The sequence below is a fragment of the Heptranchias perlo genome, chromosome 16 (assembly GCF_035084215.1).
Source record: "Heptranchias perlo isolate sHepPer1 chromosome 16, sHepPer1.hap1, whole genome shotgun sequence".
In the NCBI taxonomy this organism is placed as follows: domain Eukaryota; kingdom Metazoa; phylum Chordata; class Chondrichthyes; order Hexanchiformes; family Hexanchidae; genus Heptranchias; species Heptranchias perlo.
In genome coordinates, this window is record NC_090340.1 from 16,424,543 (window position 1) to 16,440,343 (window position 15,801).

General features: G+C 44.2%; 1 protein-coding gene across 3 annotated transcripts in view; it reads left to right on the top strand.

The window, feature by feature from the left end:
• Positions 1–494: 494 nt before the first annotated feature.
• The window catches only part of katnb1 (katanin p80 (WD repeat containing) subunit B 1), a 71,818-nt gene continuing 56,511 nt past the window's right edge, over positions 495–15,801 (top strand). For 2 of the 3 annotated variants that reach the window (XM_067997699.1, XM_067997700.1), the window contains exons 1-5: positions 497–708; positions 5,312–5,442; positions 9,640–9,757; positions 14,432–14,532; positions 15,057–15,098. In XM_067997699.1, the coding sequence (XP_067853800.1) occupies positions 669–708; positions 5,312–5,442; positions 9,640–9,757; positions 14,432–14,532; positions 15,057–15,098 (432 nt within the window). In that variant the 5' untranslated portion in view covers positions 497–668. Of the gene's footprint in view, positions 709–5,311; positions 5,443–9,639; positions 9,758–14,431; positions 14,533–15,056; positions 15,099–15,801 lie in introns of all 3 variants that reach the window. The other variant, XM_067997701.1, reaches the window with a different exon arrangement.

Here is a 15,801-nt window from a genome sequence, read left to right on the forward strand (position 1 = left end):
CGCTGGAATCCTGATTCTGGGAACTCAAGATCAAAGATACTCAACTCCAGGGGACCCAACCTCCATAATGTGGATGTGAAACAAATCCAGGTGTCGGGAGCTCGAACCTCCCGCCGCTTCTGACGCTGGGACTCAGCCTGCCAGGGCCGCACATGCGCATTCTCGTCGCTGTTCAAGAGGGGCGTTTTCCGTAACGACGAATCCTATTGGCTGCCTTGTTACCTTGAGGACGTAAACTATCATAAACCACGCTTTATTTAATCGTACATGAATAGCAAGTTAGCTTCACATTCAATAATAATTAGAATACAACAAAAATAAATCTATCAGGGCGACAACGCGGTGGAACGGACGTGTGTTAATATGATATTCTGGTTCGGCTGGTTTGGGACAACGCAGCCAATCAGCAAGGCGCTGACAGAGGCGGTTCGTGGGCCTCCCCGAGAATGCGCATGCGCGCTGCGGCGGGGAGTGCCGGGCATGCGCAGCGATTCAGTTCCCAGCATGCCGTCTGATAGCGGTTGCGTGCGCATGCGCAGTGGCAGAAATGGGCGAAAAAGCGGTTGAGCGGCGCAGAATTTGGGCCTAGCGTTGTAACCCGGGCAACCGTCCTTACCGTGAGCTGGGCAGGTTATTCGGAACACACCGCTTCCTTACCGGTTGTGAGGATGGCGGCTTCGGGGCCCACGAAAATCACCTGGAAACTCCGTGAGTGCTGATTACACAGAGAGGGAAAAATAAAGTGGGGAAAGGGGAGAGAGAGAGAGAGAGAAAAGCGCAAAATGGGGGAAGGGGCGAGAGTGAGGGAGAGAGAAACACAAACAAATGGGGGGGAGAGGAGAGAGAGAGACAAACTGGGGGAAGGGGAGGGAGAGAGAAACACAAACAAATGGGGGGGGGGGAGAGAGAGAGAGACAAACTGGGGGAAGGGGAGGGAGAGAGAAACACAAACAAATGGGGGGGAGAGGAGAGAGAGAGACAAACTGGGGGAAGGGGAGGGAGAGAGAAACACAAACAAATGGGGGGGAGAGGAGAGAGAGAGACAAACTGGGGGAAGGGGAGGGAGAGAGAAACACAAACAAATGGGGGGGGGGAGAGAGAGACAAACTGGGGGAAGGGGAGGGAGAGAGAGAGAAACACAAACAAATGGGGGGAGAGAGAGAGAGAGAGAGAGACAAACTGGGGGAAGGGGAGGGAGAGAGAAACACTAACTAGGGGAAGGGAAAGAGAGAAAGAAGCGCAAACTAGGGGAAGGGGCGAGAGAGAGTGAAACACAAACAAATAGGGGAAGGGGAGAGAGAGAGAGAGACAAACCGGTGGAAGGGAAGAAGCAGACCTTTCAGCCAATATCCCAAACTCTTCCATCACCATCCCTGGGTATGTCCTGACCCACCAGAGGTGGTGGTACAGTGATATACAGTCAGGAGGGAGTGGCCCTGGGAGTCCTCAACATTGACTCTGGACCCCATGAAATCTCATGGCATCAGATCAAACATGGGCAAGGAAACCTCCTGCTGATTACCACCTACCGCCCTCCCTCAGCTGATGAATCAGTCCTCCTCCATGTTGAACGTCACTTGGAGGAAGCACTGAGGGCAGCACGGGCACAGAATGTACTCTGGGTGAGGGACTTCAATGTCCATCAATGGCTCAGTAGCACCACTACTGACCAAGCTGGCTGAGTCCTGAAGGACATAGCTGCCAGACTGGGCCTGCGGCAGGTGGTGAGGGAAAAACTTAGTTGACGTAGTCCTCACCAATCTACCTGTCGCAAATGCATCTGTCCACGACAGTATCGGTAGGAGTGACCACCGCACAGACCTTGTGGAGATGAAGTCCCGTCTTTGGACTGAGGACACCATCCAACGTGTTGTGTGGCACTACCACCGTGCTAAATAGAATAGATTCAGAACAGATCTAGCAGCTCAAAACTGGGCATCCATGAGGCGCTGTGGGCCATCAGCAGCAGTATAATTGAATTCCAGCACAATCTGTAACCTCATGGCCTGGCATATTCCTCACTCTACCATTACCAACAAGCCAGGGGATCAACCCAGTTCAATGAGGAGTGTAGAAGAGCATGCCAGGAGCAACACCAGGCGTACCTAAAAATGAGGTGCCAACCTGGTGAAGCTACAACTCAGGACTACATACATGCTAAACAGCAGAAGCAACATGCTATAGATAGAGCTAAGTGATTCCACAACCAACGGATCAGATCAAATCTCTGCAGTCCTGCCACATCCAGTCGTGAATGGTGGTGGAGAATTAAACAACTAACGGGAGGAGGAGGCTCTGCAAACATCCCCATCCTCAATGATGGCGGAGTCCAGCACGTGAGTGCAAAAGACAAGGCTGAAGCGTTTGCAACCATCTTCAGCCAGAAGTGCCGACTGGATGATCCATCTCTGCCTCCTCCCGATATCCCCACCATCACAGAAGCTAGTCTTCAGCCAATTCAATTCACTCCACGTGATATCAAGAAACAGCTGAGTGTTCTGGATACAGCAAAGGCTATGGGCCCTAACAACATCTCGGCTGTAGTGGTGAAGACTTGTGCTCCAGAACTAGCTGCGCCTCTAGCCAAGCTTTTCCAGTATAGCTACAACACTGGCATCTACCCGACAATGTGGAAAATTGCCCAGGTATGTCCTGTCCACAAAAAGCAAGACAAATCCAATCCGGCCAATTACCGCCCCATCAGTCTACTCTCAATCATCAGCAAAGTGATGGAAGTTGTCATCAACAGTGCTATCAAGCGGCACTTACTCACCAATAACCTGCTCACCGATGCTCGGTTTGGGTTCCGCCAGGACCGCTCGGCTCCAGACCTCATTACATCCTTGGTCCAAACATGGACAAAAGAGCTGAATTCCAGAGGTGAGGTGAGAGTGACTGCCCTTGACATCAAGGCAGCATTTGACCGAGTGTGGCACTAAGGAGCCCTAGTAAAATTAAAGTAAATGGGAATCGGGGAAAACTCTTCAGTGGCTGGAGTCATACCTAGCACAAAGGAAGATGGTAGTGGTTGTTTTGAGGCCAATCATCTCAGCCCCAGGGCATTGCTGCAGGAGTTCCTCAGGACAGTGTCCTAGGCCCAACCATCTTCAGCTGCTTCACCAATGACCTTCCCTCCATCATATGGTCAGAAATGGGGATGTTCGCTGATGATTGCACGGTGTTCAGCTCCATTCGCAACCCCTCAAATAATGAAGCAGTCCGAGCCCGCGTGCAGCAAGACCTGGACAACATCCAGGCTTGGGCTCATAAGTGGCAAGTAACATTTGCACCAGACAAGTGCCAGGCAATGACCATCTCCAAGAAGAGAGAGTCTAACCACCTCCCCGTGACATTCAAATGCATTACCATCGCCGAATCCCCCACCATCAACATCCTGGGGGTCACCATTGACCAGAAACTTAACTGGACCAGCCATATAAATACTGTGGCTACAAGAGCAGGTTAGAGGCTGGGTATTCCGCAGCGAGTGACTCACTCCTGACTCCCCAAAGCCTTTCCACCATCTACAAGGCACAAGTCAGGAGTGTGATGGAATACTCTCCACTTGCCTGGATGAGTGCAGCTCCAACAACACTTTAGAAGCTCGACACCATCCAGGACAAAGCAGCCTGCTTGATTGGCACCCCATCCACCACCCTAAACATTCACTCCCTTCACTACCGGCGCACAGTGGCTGCAGTGTGTACCATCCACAGGATGCACTGCAGCAATTCGCCCAAGGCTTCTTCGACGGCACCTCCCAAACCCGCGATCTCTACCACCTAGAAGGACAAGAGCAGCAGGCACATGGGAACAACACCACCTGCACGTTCCCCTCCAAGTCACACACCATCCCGACTTGGAAATATATTGCCGTACCTTCATGGTCGCTGGATCAAAATCCTGGAACTCCCTTCCTAACAGCACTGTGGGAGAACCTTCACCACACGGACAGCAGCAGTTCAAGAAGGCGGCTCACCACCACCTTCTCAAGGGCAATAGGGATGGGCAATAAATGCCGGCCTCGCCAGCGACACCCACGTCCCATGAAGTAATAAAAAGAGAGAAACACAAACTGGGGGAAGGGAAGGAGCGAGAGAGAAACACAAACTGGGGGAAGGGAAGGAGCGAGAGAGAAACACAAACTGGGGGAAGGGGAGAGAGAGAGACAGAAACACAAACTGGGGGAAGGGAAGGAAAAGAATGAAATTGGAGAGGCAGAGAATAGAATTGGCTGAAGACTTGCATCAGTGATGAGGCCGAGGAGGAGGCCAAGAAGGATCACCCATTCGGCACTTCTGGATGAATATGGTTGGAATGCTTCAGCCTTGCCTTTTGTGATCGTGCTGAATTTTCCCATCATTGAGGATGGGGATGTTCATGGAGTCTCCACCTCCTCTCTTTTTCCCCCCCCCCCCCCCCCCATTAGTTGCTTAATACCACCACCACTCGCGACTGGATGTGTCAGGACTGCAGAGCTTTAACTTTCCTTGTTGGTTGTGAGATCAGAAAGCTGTGTCTGCCACATGCTGCTTCCACAGTTTAGCATGTGGTCCTGTGTTGTAGCTTCACCAGATTAGTACCTCATTTTCAGGAGCGCCTGGTGCTGCTCCTGGCATGCTATTCTACACTCCAAATTGAACTAGGGTTGGTCACCTCGCTTGATGGTGATGGAGGAGTGAGGTATATACAGGGCCATGAGTTTGCTTATTGTAGTGGAATACAATTCTGCTGAATACCCACACCGCCTCATGGATGCCCAGTTATGGAGATGGAGGTAAACATGGGAGAGAAAGTAAAACAATGGAAAAGAGGAAAGCAGAGAGCAAGAAAAGAACAAATGAAAGGGCGTGAGGAGTGGGATAGAAAAAAAATGAATGGCAAAGGGAAGGAGAGATATCAAAATGGTAGAGTCTGGGAGACATACCTCTGTCTGCCATAAGGGAAGATCTTACTGAGGTTTGAGTTCCTTTGTATTAAGTGTAGCTTGTGCTGGGATTAGTGGTGGATGATGTTATAAGGGTTAGCTATAAGGACATTTGACATGTTTAGATTTGAGAGCATCTGTGGTTGAGCAGTTTAATTTTTAAAAAAATTACGAAAGGATAACTATATGAATGACAAGCTTGTGAAATACAAACCTTTTGCATTTTGGCCACCCCTCATAAACTTATCGTCTTTGGCTTAGCATCTGTTTTTCTTTCTGCTTCTTTGAAACACCTTGGGCCTTTTTCTTCAATGTTAAAGGTGCTGCATAAATAAGTTTTGAATGTGCTACCTAGATTCTCTTCCTTTTGCATCTCCCTTACAGAGGAGTTTGTTGCTCATGCCGGAAATGTAACCTGTCTGGTGCTGGGGAAGAACTCGGGCAGACTATTGGCCACTGGTGGAGAGGACTGTCGGGTCAACTTGTGGTCAGTCAGCAAACCCAACTGTATTATGGTAAGTTGATGGCCACTGAAGCAGAGTGTATTACCCTTTCTCCAACTGTAAGGGTCTGTGAATTGAGCTTGGGGTCTACGAGCACAACCCGGCCCTCAAATTAGGATGAAAATTGCACAATATCTCAGGCCATGAAGATAGCTGGCTAGGATTTGAAAATATTTCTACTGTACCATTGAGAATGCCCCTGAGATTGTGGTTACATTGCTGTATTAAAGAGAGCTTGTACTCTGCATCTAACCTGTGCTACATGTAACCTATGAGTTCTTGAAGGTTCCTGAGTACCCAAATTGGACACGTCCCAATCTTTTTTAATATAACTTATTTTTGTCTCAATTTGCGTTGAAAATGAATTTTGCATGACGGCTTCTCAGCTTCCAGCAACCTTGTTTTTATGATTCTACTAGCAAAAGACAGCCCTTAACTTAAATCATTGAATTCTGGGATAAACGTCATCCTAATTTTACGGAAAAGGATGTGCATAATCACGAGATTGACAGATTTAACAGCAAAGATTGGGTGACTAGATAAAGTTGGGAATCTTTACAGGGGTGTTTGTGCTCCAACCACTCACTAAACAGGGTAGTTCTTTGTGGAATGTGGCCATGGGATTCTAAGGATTTGAATGAGCAACTGTTAAAACAAGTCAGCTTGTAAACCGATGTATCATTAACCGGGCCTGCTAGCAAATATTTACACCACCAAATAGGAGTGGATATGTTGGGAGGTTCCATGGAATATGATTTTCGATACCACGCTTGCTGACAGTTATCTACCTGGTGCCAAGAACAGTAGTGATCAGTTTGGTAACCTTGTTAAACCTGGTTAAACTCACAAACTGAGTTTAAATGCCCGATGCAGTTGAGATTTAAACTATGCCCCTCTCACTCAGAATAGAGTGCTTTTACCCCGGCCCGGATTTTGCTGGAGAGGGACATCTCGCGGCTTACCCTATAAGTTAGACGTGTTTGTGCACGTTTAGGTTTTAACATTTTTTGCCCACAAAGCTGCTGGAAGTATGAGCTGATAACGGCGGGGGCAACAGGGTATCTGGGAGCTTAGTGAACAACAAAACAAACAAGATATCTCCTTAGCCAATGAGATTAAAGAATTGGAAAATAAACAGAGCAAGGACTAAGAAGGAGGGTGAATTCAATGTTAAATCAGGGAAAGAAAGATTGGATTAAGAGAGAGAAAAAAGAGACAGAAAGGAAAAGTAAGAAACAAACAATTAAAATGTAAAATATGATATTTTTAAAATCTCAAAATAATTCGCAACCTGAAGGAATGAGACTCCATACTTTTAATTGTTCACTTTCTGGGCCAGAGAGGTTGGGCCGCAGTCATTAACAATTATTACATTGTTAAAAGGGTACTTACGCTGTTAATTACTAGACTTAACTTTCTGTGGCAAATTTAATGGTTAATTAATGTGCAAATGCAGCAACTTCATGAAAACCATGGGGAGGTTAAGGGTGAGATGCCGTTTTCATGCAACTATCGGCAGAGCGGCTCAAATTGGCCAGTAGCTCTCATCGAGACTACAGCACTTCCCCCCCCCCCCCCCCCCCCCACCTCTATCTTAAATGTCTTTATATCTTTTTCGATCATCTCTTCTAATGTCATGCCCATCTTGTTAGTCTCCCTGGTAAATACTGAGGCTAAGTAATTATTCAATATTTCTGCCATTTCACTGTCATTACCTGTGAATTTATGTTGTGCAGCCCTTAGTGGCCCTATCCTTATCCTGATTTTTCTTTTGTTATTGATGTGCCCGTAGAATATTTTACTATTACTTTTACATTCCTTGATAATTTAATTTCGTAGTTTCTCTTTGCTTTCCTAATTTTGTTTTACTTCTTTCCTAAACTTTTTAAATTCCTTTTGTCATCCTCTTCTTTATTGTCTAGGTACTTAGTGTATGTCTTTTTCTTTAGTTTCAATTTTACCCATCTCTCTGTTCATCCATGGTGTTTCATTATTGGCTAGTTTGTTCTTGTTTATTAGAGGAATATATTTCTCCTGAACTCTCTTAATCACCGTTTTAAATATTTCCCACTGCTGTTCTATCTCTTTGTCTGTCAACTTTTTTTTTCCAGTTTATCTTTCCTAGTTCCGTTCTCATCTGCTCAAAATTAGCTTTTTTCCAATCTATTACTTTGGCCCTTGTCTTACTTATGTCTTTCTCAATCATTATTTTTAATGTATTATGTTATGCTCGCTATTGCCTAGATGTTCCCCAAATCATCATCTCATACCTGCTCTGGTTCATTTCCCATTACTAGTGATTCCTCTCTTGTTGGGCTTCTCACACACAGGGTACAAAAGGATTCCTGTACACACTGTAAAAACTCCATTCCCGTTTCTCCTTTCCCTATCTCTTGCCAGTTTATTTGGGGGTAGTTGAAATCTCCCATGATTATTATTTGATGTTTTTTCACTCATTTCATGGATTTGCCTACATATTTCTTCCTCCACTTCCCTTTGACTATTAGGTGGCCTGTAGAATATCCCTATTAATGTGATCGATCCCTTCTTATCCTTTGCCTCAATCCATATGGATTCGGTTTCTATCTTAAAATTGATCTTATTGAATGGCGGAGCAGGCTTGAGGGGCCGTATGGCCTACTCTTGCTCCTGTTTCTTATTACTGATGTCCCTTTTTTTTCTATTGCCATTATGTTGTGTCTAATTAGTACAACTAGCCCCCCCTCCCCCTTGCCAGCCTATCCTTTCTAAATATGTTATATCCTGCAATATTTAACTACCAGTCCTGTTCTTTATGTAGTCATGTTTCAGTTATCCCTATGACATATTGCCTCCAGTTCCCCCATTTTGTTTCAGATGCTGTGCAGGCAATTTAATTTGTTTTTAATAATTATTCCCCTCACTTTATTTTTAAGTCATTTTATATTCTTGTTCTGTAACTGTATTTGAACCCTGACCGTTTATGCTACCCTTATTCTTAACTTTGGTCTGACATCTACTCTCGTCTCCTATTTCTTTTATCTTCACACTTATGTTATTTTTGCCAGATCCCTCCTCACATCTTACTAGTTTAAAATCCTTTCGTCAGCCCTATGTATACTTTCTGCTAAGACACTGGTACCATTCCAGTTTAGGTGGAGCCCATCCCAGGGGTACAGCTCCTTCCTGCCCAGTACTAGTGCCAGTGTCCCATGAAATGGAACCCCTCCTTCCCACACCCCTCTTTCAGCCACGCATTCACCTTCCTGATCTGTCTATCCCTATGCCAGTTAGCATGTGGCTCAGGTAATAATCCTGAGATTGCCACCTGTGAGGTTCCTGTTTTTTAATTTAGTTCCTACCTTCTGATATTCTCTTAGGGAAGAAAAGGGAGAAGGTCCTGCTATGTTGTTGGACAACTGGATCTTCCCCCCCCCCCCTCCCTTTCCAAGTTCCTCTCCGGTTGCTCAGAGATATCCTTTACTCCTGCACCAGGTAGCTCAACGCACCCTCCTGGACTTAGCCGCAACTGCAGAGGACGCTATCTATCCCCATGATTATCGAATCCCCTATGACTACAACCTTTCTGTTCCACTGCCCCCCCACCCCGGACTGCCTCCTGCTCCATGGTGTCATGGTTAGCATTCTAGCTGTCCACCCCACAGCCTACATCCTTACCCTCTCAGATAACAAGTACATTGTACCTGTTGGATAAGACCAGTGTCTGTGGAACGACCTCCTCTACCTCTCCTTGATTCTTCTTACCCTGCTGACTAATAGTCACACTCCTTCCTGTACCTGTGTTTTCCTCCAAGGTGTGACTGTACTCTGGAGAAAACTATCCAAAAATTCCTCCTCCTTCCTTATATGTCGGAGTGTCTCTAACTCACATTCCAGCTCAAGGACCCTGAGCTGGAGTGTCTTAAGGCAGATAAATTTCCTGCAGATGTGGCAATCCGGGACAGTCTCACTGTCCACAAACTCCCACTTGTGGCAGTTTGCGATTCACTGAGTGTCTCTTCCTTGCCACAAGTTGCTGCCTGGTTTGTGCATTAATACAACGCACACCGTTATTTTTTCAGCAAAATCTGGGTCAGAATGTTTCAATTTTATATCTGTTTTTATTCCTGTTTGTACTTTGCGTGCATGCATTTAGCCTTGTATTTTCTACAGCATAACAAATTAATTGAAGCATCAATTTAAAAAATATATATATTTTACTATGTGTAGAGTCTTACAGGCCACAACACACCAGTTGAGTGTATTCAGTTCAAAGACTCTGAGGAGTTGGTTGTTGCAGGCTCGCAGTCTGGATCACTAAGAATATGGGATTTGGAAGCAGCCAAGAGTAAGTACTCATTATTCTTGTATAATTGAATGACCATTTTAACCTCCTGCCTTGCAATCTCTTGAAAGCTCTGCTTAAATACTCCCTAGTCTCCAAAGGTAATCAAATAAAGTTCCAGATTATATGTCTTTGCATTTTTATTAAACCTGGCCAGCTACCCACCGCAGACTGTACTCTCTCTCCTCCCCAGTGCAGAAGGGAGGAAGTGGCTTTTACTAATTGATTCTCATTTTTTATTCATGTATGGTTTCAGTATGGGGATTGCTCTGCATCAAATAATGAATTCACCGGTAAGCCGAATGCCTCTTCCCACCTTCCTCCTGGGGTATGATTCTATGGGTGCATTCAGCCTTCTGATACCTTGTCCAAGTAGTTATTCTTCAGGCATGAATCTGAGGAGTGAATATTTATCAAGCTGTTCAACTGTTTTACCTCCTAACTAAGCCAAATTCTGTTCTTCTTTGACATTCACATCAATTTCTCCTCTTCCCCCCCCCAACCCTTTTAGGCAGGGGTCAGTTTTTTTTCTTCTGTCTTCCCCTTTCCTCAAGGATTCTGCAGCTTTGATATCCCAAAACTGGCCTATTTGACTCAGCACAATTCAGGGAACATTGAACTGTTTTTTTAATGATTCAATAGCATATCACATTGTACATTTACACAGTGAGCGATTGGGAAGACCTATGTGTTTTATTTAATTCTACTACTACCTTAGATGGTACCGTTGGTCTAGTTTTAGTTTAGTGGCTGTTTTTAAATCCAGTAACAGTATATAAGAGGAATAAAAGCCAGTGCAGGCAGATTCTTATAGACATAGAAACATAGAAAATAAGAGCAGGAATAGGCCATTCGGCCCTTCAAGCCTACTTCGCAATCAGTATGATCATGGCTGATCCTCAATCTCGATACCATATTTCCATTCTCTCCCCGTACCCCTTGATGCCTTTTGTGTCTAGAAATTTATCTAGCTCCTTCTTAAATATATTCAGTGACTTGGCCTCCACAGCCTTCCATGGTAGAGAATTCCACAGGTTCACCACCCTCTGAGTGAAGAAATTTCTCCTCATCTCAGTCCTAAATGTCCTACCCCGTATCCTGAGACTGTGACCCCTCGTTCTGGACCCTCCAGCCAGGGGAAACATCCTCCCTGCATCCAGTCTGTCCAGCCCTGTCAGAATTTTATATGTTTCAATGAGATCCCCTCTCATTCTTCTAAACTCAAGTGAATACAGGTTGAGTCGACCCAACCTCTCCTCATATGACAGTCCTGCCATCCCAAGAATCAGTCTCATGAACCTTTGCTGCACTCCCTCTATGGCAAGTATATCCTCTCTTAGGTAAGGAGACCAAAACTGCACACAATACTCCAGGTATGACCTCACCAAGGCTCTGTATAACTGCAGTAAGACATCCTTGCTCCTATACTCAAATCCTCTTGCAATGAAGGCCAACATACCATTTGCCTTCCTTAACTGCTTGCTGCACCTGCATGTTTGCTTTCAGTGGTGTACAAGGACACTCGGGTCCCTTTGTACAACAACATTCCCCGATCTATCACCATTTAAATAATACTCTGCCTTTCTGTTTTTCCTTCCAAGTGGATAATTTCACATTGATCCACATTATACTGCATCTGCCATGTGTTTGCCCACTCACTCAACTTGTCTAAATCGCCTTGAAGCCTCTTTGCATCCTCCTTACAACTCACGATCCCACTTAGTTTTGTGTTGTCAGCAAACTTGGAAATATTACATTTGGTTCCCTCATCCAAATCATTGATATATATTGTGACTAGCTGGGGCCCAAGCACTGATCCCTGCGGTACCCCACTAGTCACAGCCTGCCACCCTGAAAAAGACCCATTTATTCCTGCTCTCTGTTTCTTGTCTGTTAACCAATTTTCAATCCATGCCAGTATATTATCACCAATCCCATGTGCTTTAATTTTGCACACTAACCTTTTATGCGGGACTTTATCAAAGGCCTTCTGAAAATCCAAATAAACCACATCCACTGGTTCTCCCTTTTCTATTCTACCTCAAAAAACTCCAGTAGGTTTGTCAAACATGATTTCCCTTTCATAAATCCATGTTGACTTTGTCTAATCCCGTTGATATTTTCTAAGTGTCCTGTTATCACATCCTTTATAATAGACTAGCATTTTCCCTACTACTGATGTTAGGCTAACTGGTTTGTAGTTCCTTGTTTTCTCTCTCCTTTTTTAAATAGTGGGGTTACATTTGCCACCCTCCAATCTGCAGGAACTGTTCCATAATCTAGAATTTTGGAAGATGACAACTAATGCATCCACTATTTCCATGACTACCTCTTTTAGTACTCTCGGATGCAGATTATCAGGCCCTGGGGATTTATCGGCTTTCAGTCCCAATAATTTCTGCAGCACTTTTTTTTTACTAATACTAATTTCCTTTAATTCCTCTTTCTCACTGGTCCCTTGGTCTCCTAGCATTTCTGGGAAGTTATTTGTGTCCTCTTCCGTGAAGACAGAACCAAAGTATTTGTTTAATTGCTCTGCCATTTCCCTGTTCCCCATTATAAATTCTCCCATTTCTGACTGTAAGGGACCTACATTTGTCTTCACTAATCTTTTTCTTTTTACATACTTGTAGAAGCATTTACAGTCCACTTTTATGTTCCTTGCAAGTTTACTCTCATGCTCTATTTTTTTCCCCTCTTAATCAATCTCTTGGCCCTTTTTTGCTGAATTCTAAACTGCTCCCAATCTTCAGGCTTGCTACTTTTCTGGCAACTTTATATGACTCCTCTTTGGATCTGATACTATCCTTAATTTGTTTTGTTAGCCATGGTTGGGCCGCATTTCCTTTTGTGTTTTTGCACCAGAAAGGAATGTATAATTGTTGCAATTCATGCATTCGCTCCTTAAATGTTAGCCATTGCCTTTCCACCATCATGCCTTTTAATGAAGCTTCCCAATCTATCATAGCCAATCTATCACTCCTCGTACCTTCGTAGTTTTCTTTGTTTAGATTTAGGACCCTAGTTTCGGATTGGACTAGTTCACTTTCCATCTTAATGAAGAATTCTATCATGTTATGGTCACTCTTCCCTAAAGGACCCCGCAAAACAAGATTATTAATTAGCCGCTTCTCATTGCACAGTACCCAAACTAGGAAAGCCTGTTCCCTGGTTGGCTCCTCAACGTACTGGTCTAAAAAACCAGTACTAAGGTAAACTCAATGCGAATGTTTCAAGCTTTGGTCAGTTGCCTGAAAAGGTTAGGAAAGAGCTACTTTACTTTTGAACCGAACAGTGATACTTGTTCAATTATATGTATTCAAATATTATTTATGTATTCAGTTATTCAAATCCAGGAAGACTTTTTGGGGCTATTTTATGGCGCTGTAGCTATTCAAGTAAGTCGGTTTGGAATTCTCAAGAGAATAGTTTTTCAGCATCAATTTCCACAGTGGTAAGAAGTACAAGGAAAAAAGAAATGCTGTGTAATGTCTTAATGTTAAATTGTGACTTTTTGAGGTGCTAGATAGGTTTTCTATTGTAGATGTATTATTGCTTACTTGCTTGCTCATCTTTTGAGAAACAATTTTGCTTAATAATTTAAACTTAAAATAAGGTCTGAAGTTGCGATACCCTATCTCTTATTGAAGAGGGGAGAAAGAACCATTAGAACGTTAGAAATAGGAGCAGGAGTAGGCCATATGGCCCCTTAAGCCTGCTTCGTCATTCAATAAGATTATGGCTGATCTTCGACCTCAACTCACTTTCCCGCCCAATCCCCAAATCCCTTGATTCCCCTAGAGTCCAAAAATCTCTCTCTATCTCAGCCTTGAACATATTCAACACCTCAGCATCCACAGCCCTCTGGGGTAGAGAATTCCAAAGACTCACAACCTTCTGAGTGAAGAAATTCCTCTTCATCTCAGTCTTAAATGGCCGACCCCTTATCCTGTGACTGTGTCCTCCTAGTTCTAGACACTCCAGCCAGGGAAACAACCTCTCAGCATCTTCCTTGTCAATCCCCCTCAGAATCTTGTTTGTTTCAATGAGATCACCTCTCATTCTTCTAAACTCTAGAGAATATAAGCCCGTTTTACTCAATCTCTCCTCATAGGACAATCCTCTCATCCCAGGAATCAATCTAATGAACCTTCGTTGTACCGCCTCTGAGGCAAGTATATCCTTCCTTAGCTAAGGAGACCAGAACTGTACACAGTACTCCAGGTGTGATCTCACTAAAGCTCTCTACCCATGGAGGCATGGGATAATTCCAGCAGCTTAAAAACTATTAACAGAGAGGCTGTTCCGTTTGTTACCCTGTGTGCATTATCGAAAGCTTAGCTGGATATCGATGCTAGTAAAGATGCTCTCAAAGGCATATGGAGTTGTGATCTAACATTCAGAAACTGAAAAGTCTACAGTAGGAAGGATGGAAAAAGGCCACAATTGTAACTGGGACATCATGTTGAAGTTATTAGGTTTCCTACATTACAACAGTGACTACACTTAAAGGACTTAATTAGCTGTATAGTGCTTTGGGATGTCTTGAGGTTGTGAAAGGTGCTATATAAATGCAAGTCTTTCTTTCTACGTAGATCGTGGACATGGATAATTCATAAATCAGTAATGTGTAAGGTTGGAATGTATTAACGCAATGCTAATTTTGTTTTTTTGAAGTTCTTCGAACGCTGTCGGGACACAAAGCCAACATCTGCAGTTTAGACTTCCATCCTTTTGGGGAGTTTGTGGCCTCTGGTTCTATGGACACTAATGTAAAGGTACAGTACAGTCCAGCAGAACATTAACCAGTTATTGCAGATAAATACGTAAGAACATACATTTTAGGAAGAGGAAAAGACCATTTGGCGCAGCAAAATTGTCTCTTTTTCTGATGTATCTAAACAGCCCCTATCTGCCTTCTCAACATCTCTCTCCAGAAACCCATCTAATTGTCTCTTGAATTTATTTGTATTTTTAGCTTTCATTGCCTTCCCAGGTAATGTATTTTACAAGCCTCTCACCGTTCTGTAAAAACAGCGTCAATCCTTCCTAATCTTAAAGACTTCAGGTGGGTAATGTAGCAAATTCCCAGTCACCCCTGTTCCTCTGTCAGCTGCCTTTAAAAGCTGGTCTCAGTGCAGAAAATAAAATCCTGAGGAATGAAGCAATCAGCCTCTAGCACATAAAGATCTTCAGATGGATTCAGTATTTCTTGCTGTATTTAAATTTTGTAAAACAAAATACAAAATAACTGCACTGAAATGGGTGTGTATTATTAATTCTGATGTGTTTCCATTTCCAGTTGTGGGACATTCGAAGGAAAGGTTGTGTAATGACCTACAAGGTGAGTAAAATGACCAGTCTCATTAAATCAATGGCAAAGCAGTTTTCTTTCAGATGATGGCAGATAGATTATCTGGAAATCAACCATATGGCAATTTTCAACTGAAGAAGCAATCTAGAGTGAGGAACTATATATTTTGGGCCAGTGAAGTCACACATGGCTAGCATGAGGAGAAAAGGCTTAAAGGCATAGGGCGCTAAATTGGGCCGTGTAGCGCCCGTTGTTTTGGCGCTACACGGCCTCTTCGACATCCACAATGGCGTCTTGGATGCACACGCACGTTTCCTGCGTGACATGCGCCAGATGCCTCCTTGGTATAGAAGGCGCAGATAAGGAATGCTGGAATCATGTAAAGTAGGCAGAAAATGGCTTCAACCAGTGCGCAATGCTGATTTAAAGTGATAAGTCCAAAAATGGTGTCTAACACTGAACTCAACGCACAGTCTTAACCCCGACCACCTGAGCGTGTCTTAAAGTGCCTGGAGGTACCCCCCCTCCCCCCACCCACCAGCGCTATTTAAAGGGGCCATGCAGGATTTACAGGTTGGATTATTGCTTCTGGCTGCTGAGACATTTGTAACTGTTTTTGGAGGTTTCCTAGACTTCAATACTAGGACGCGGGGACATAGCCTAACATTTAGAGCCAGGTCGTGCAGGAGTGAAGTTAGGAAATGCTTCTACATGCAAAGGGTGGGAGACGTTT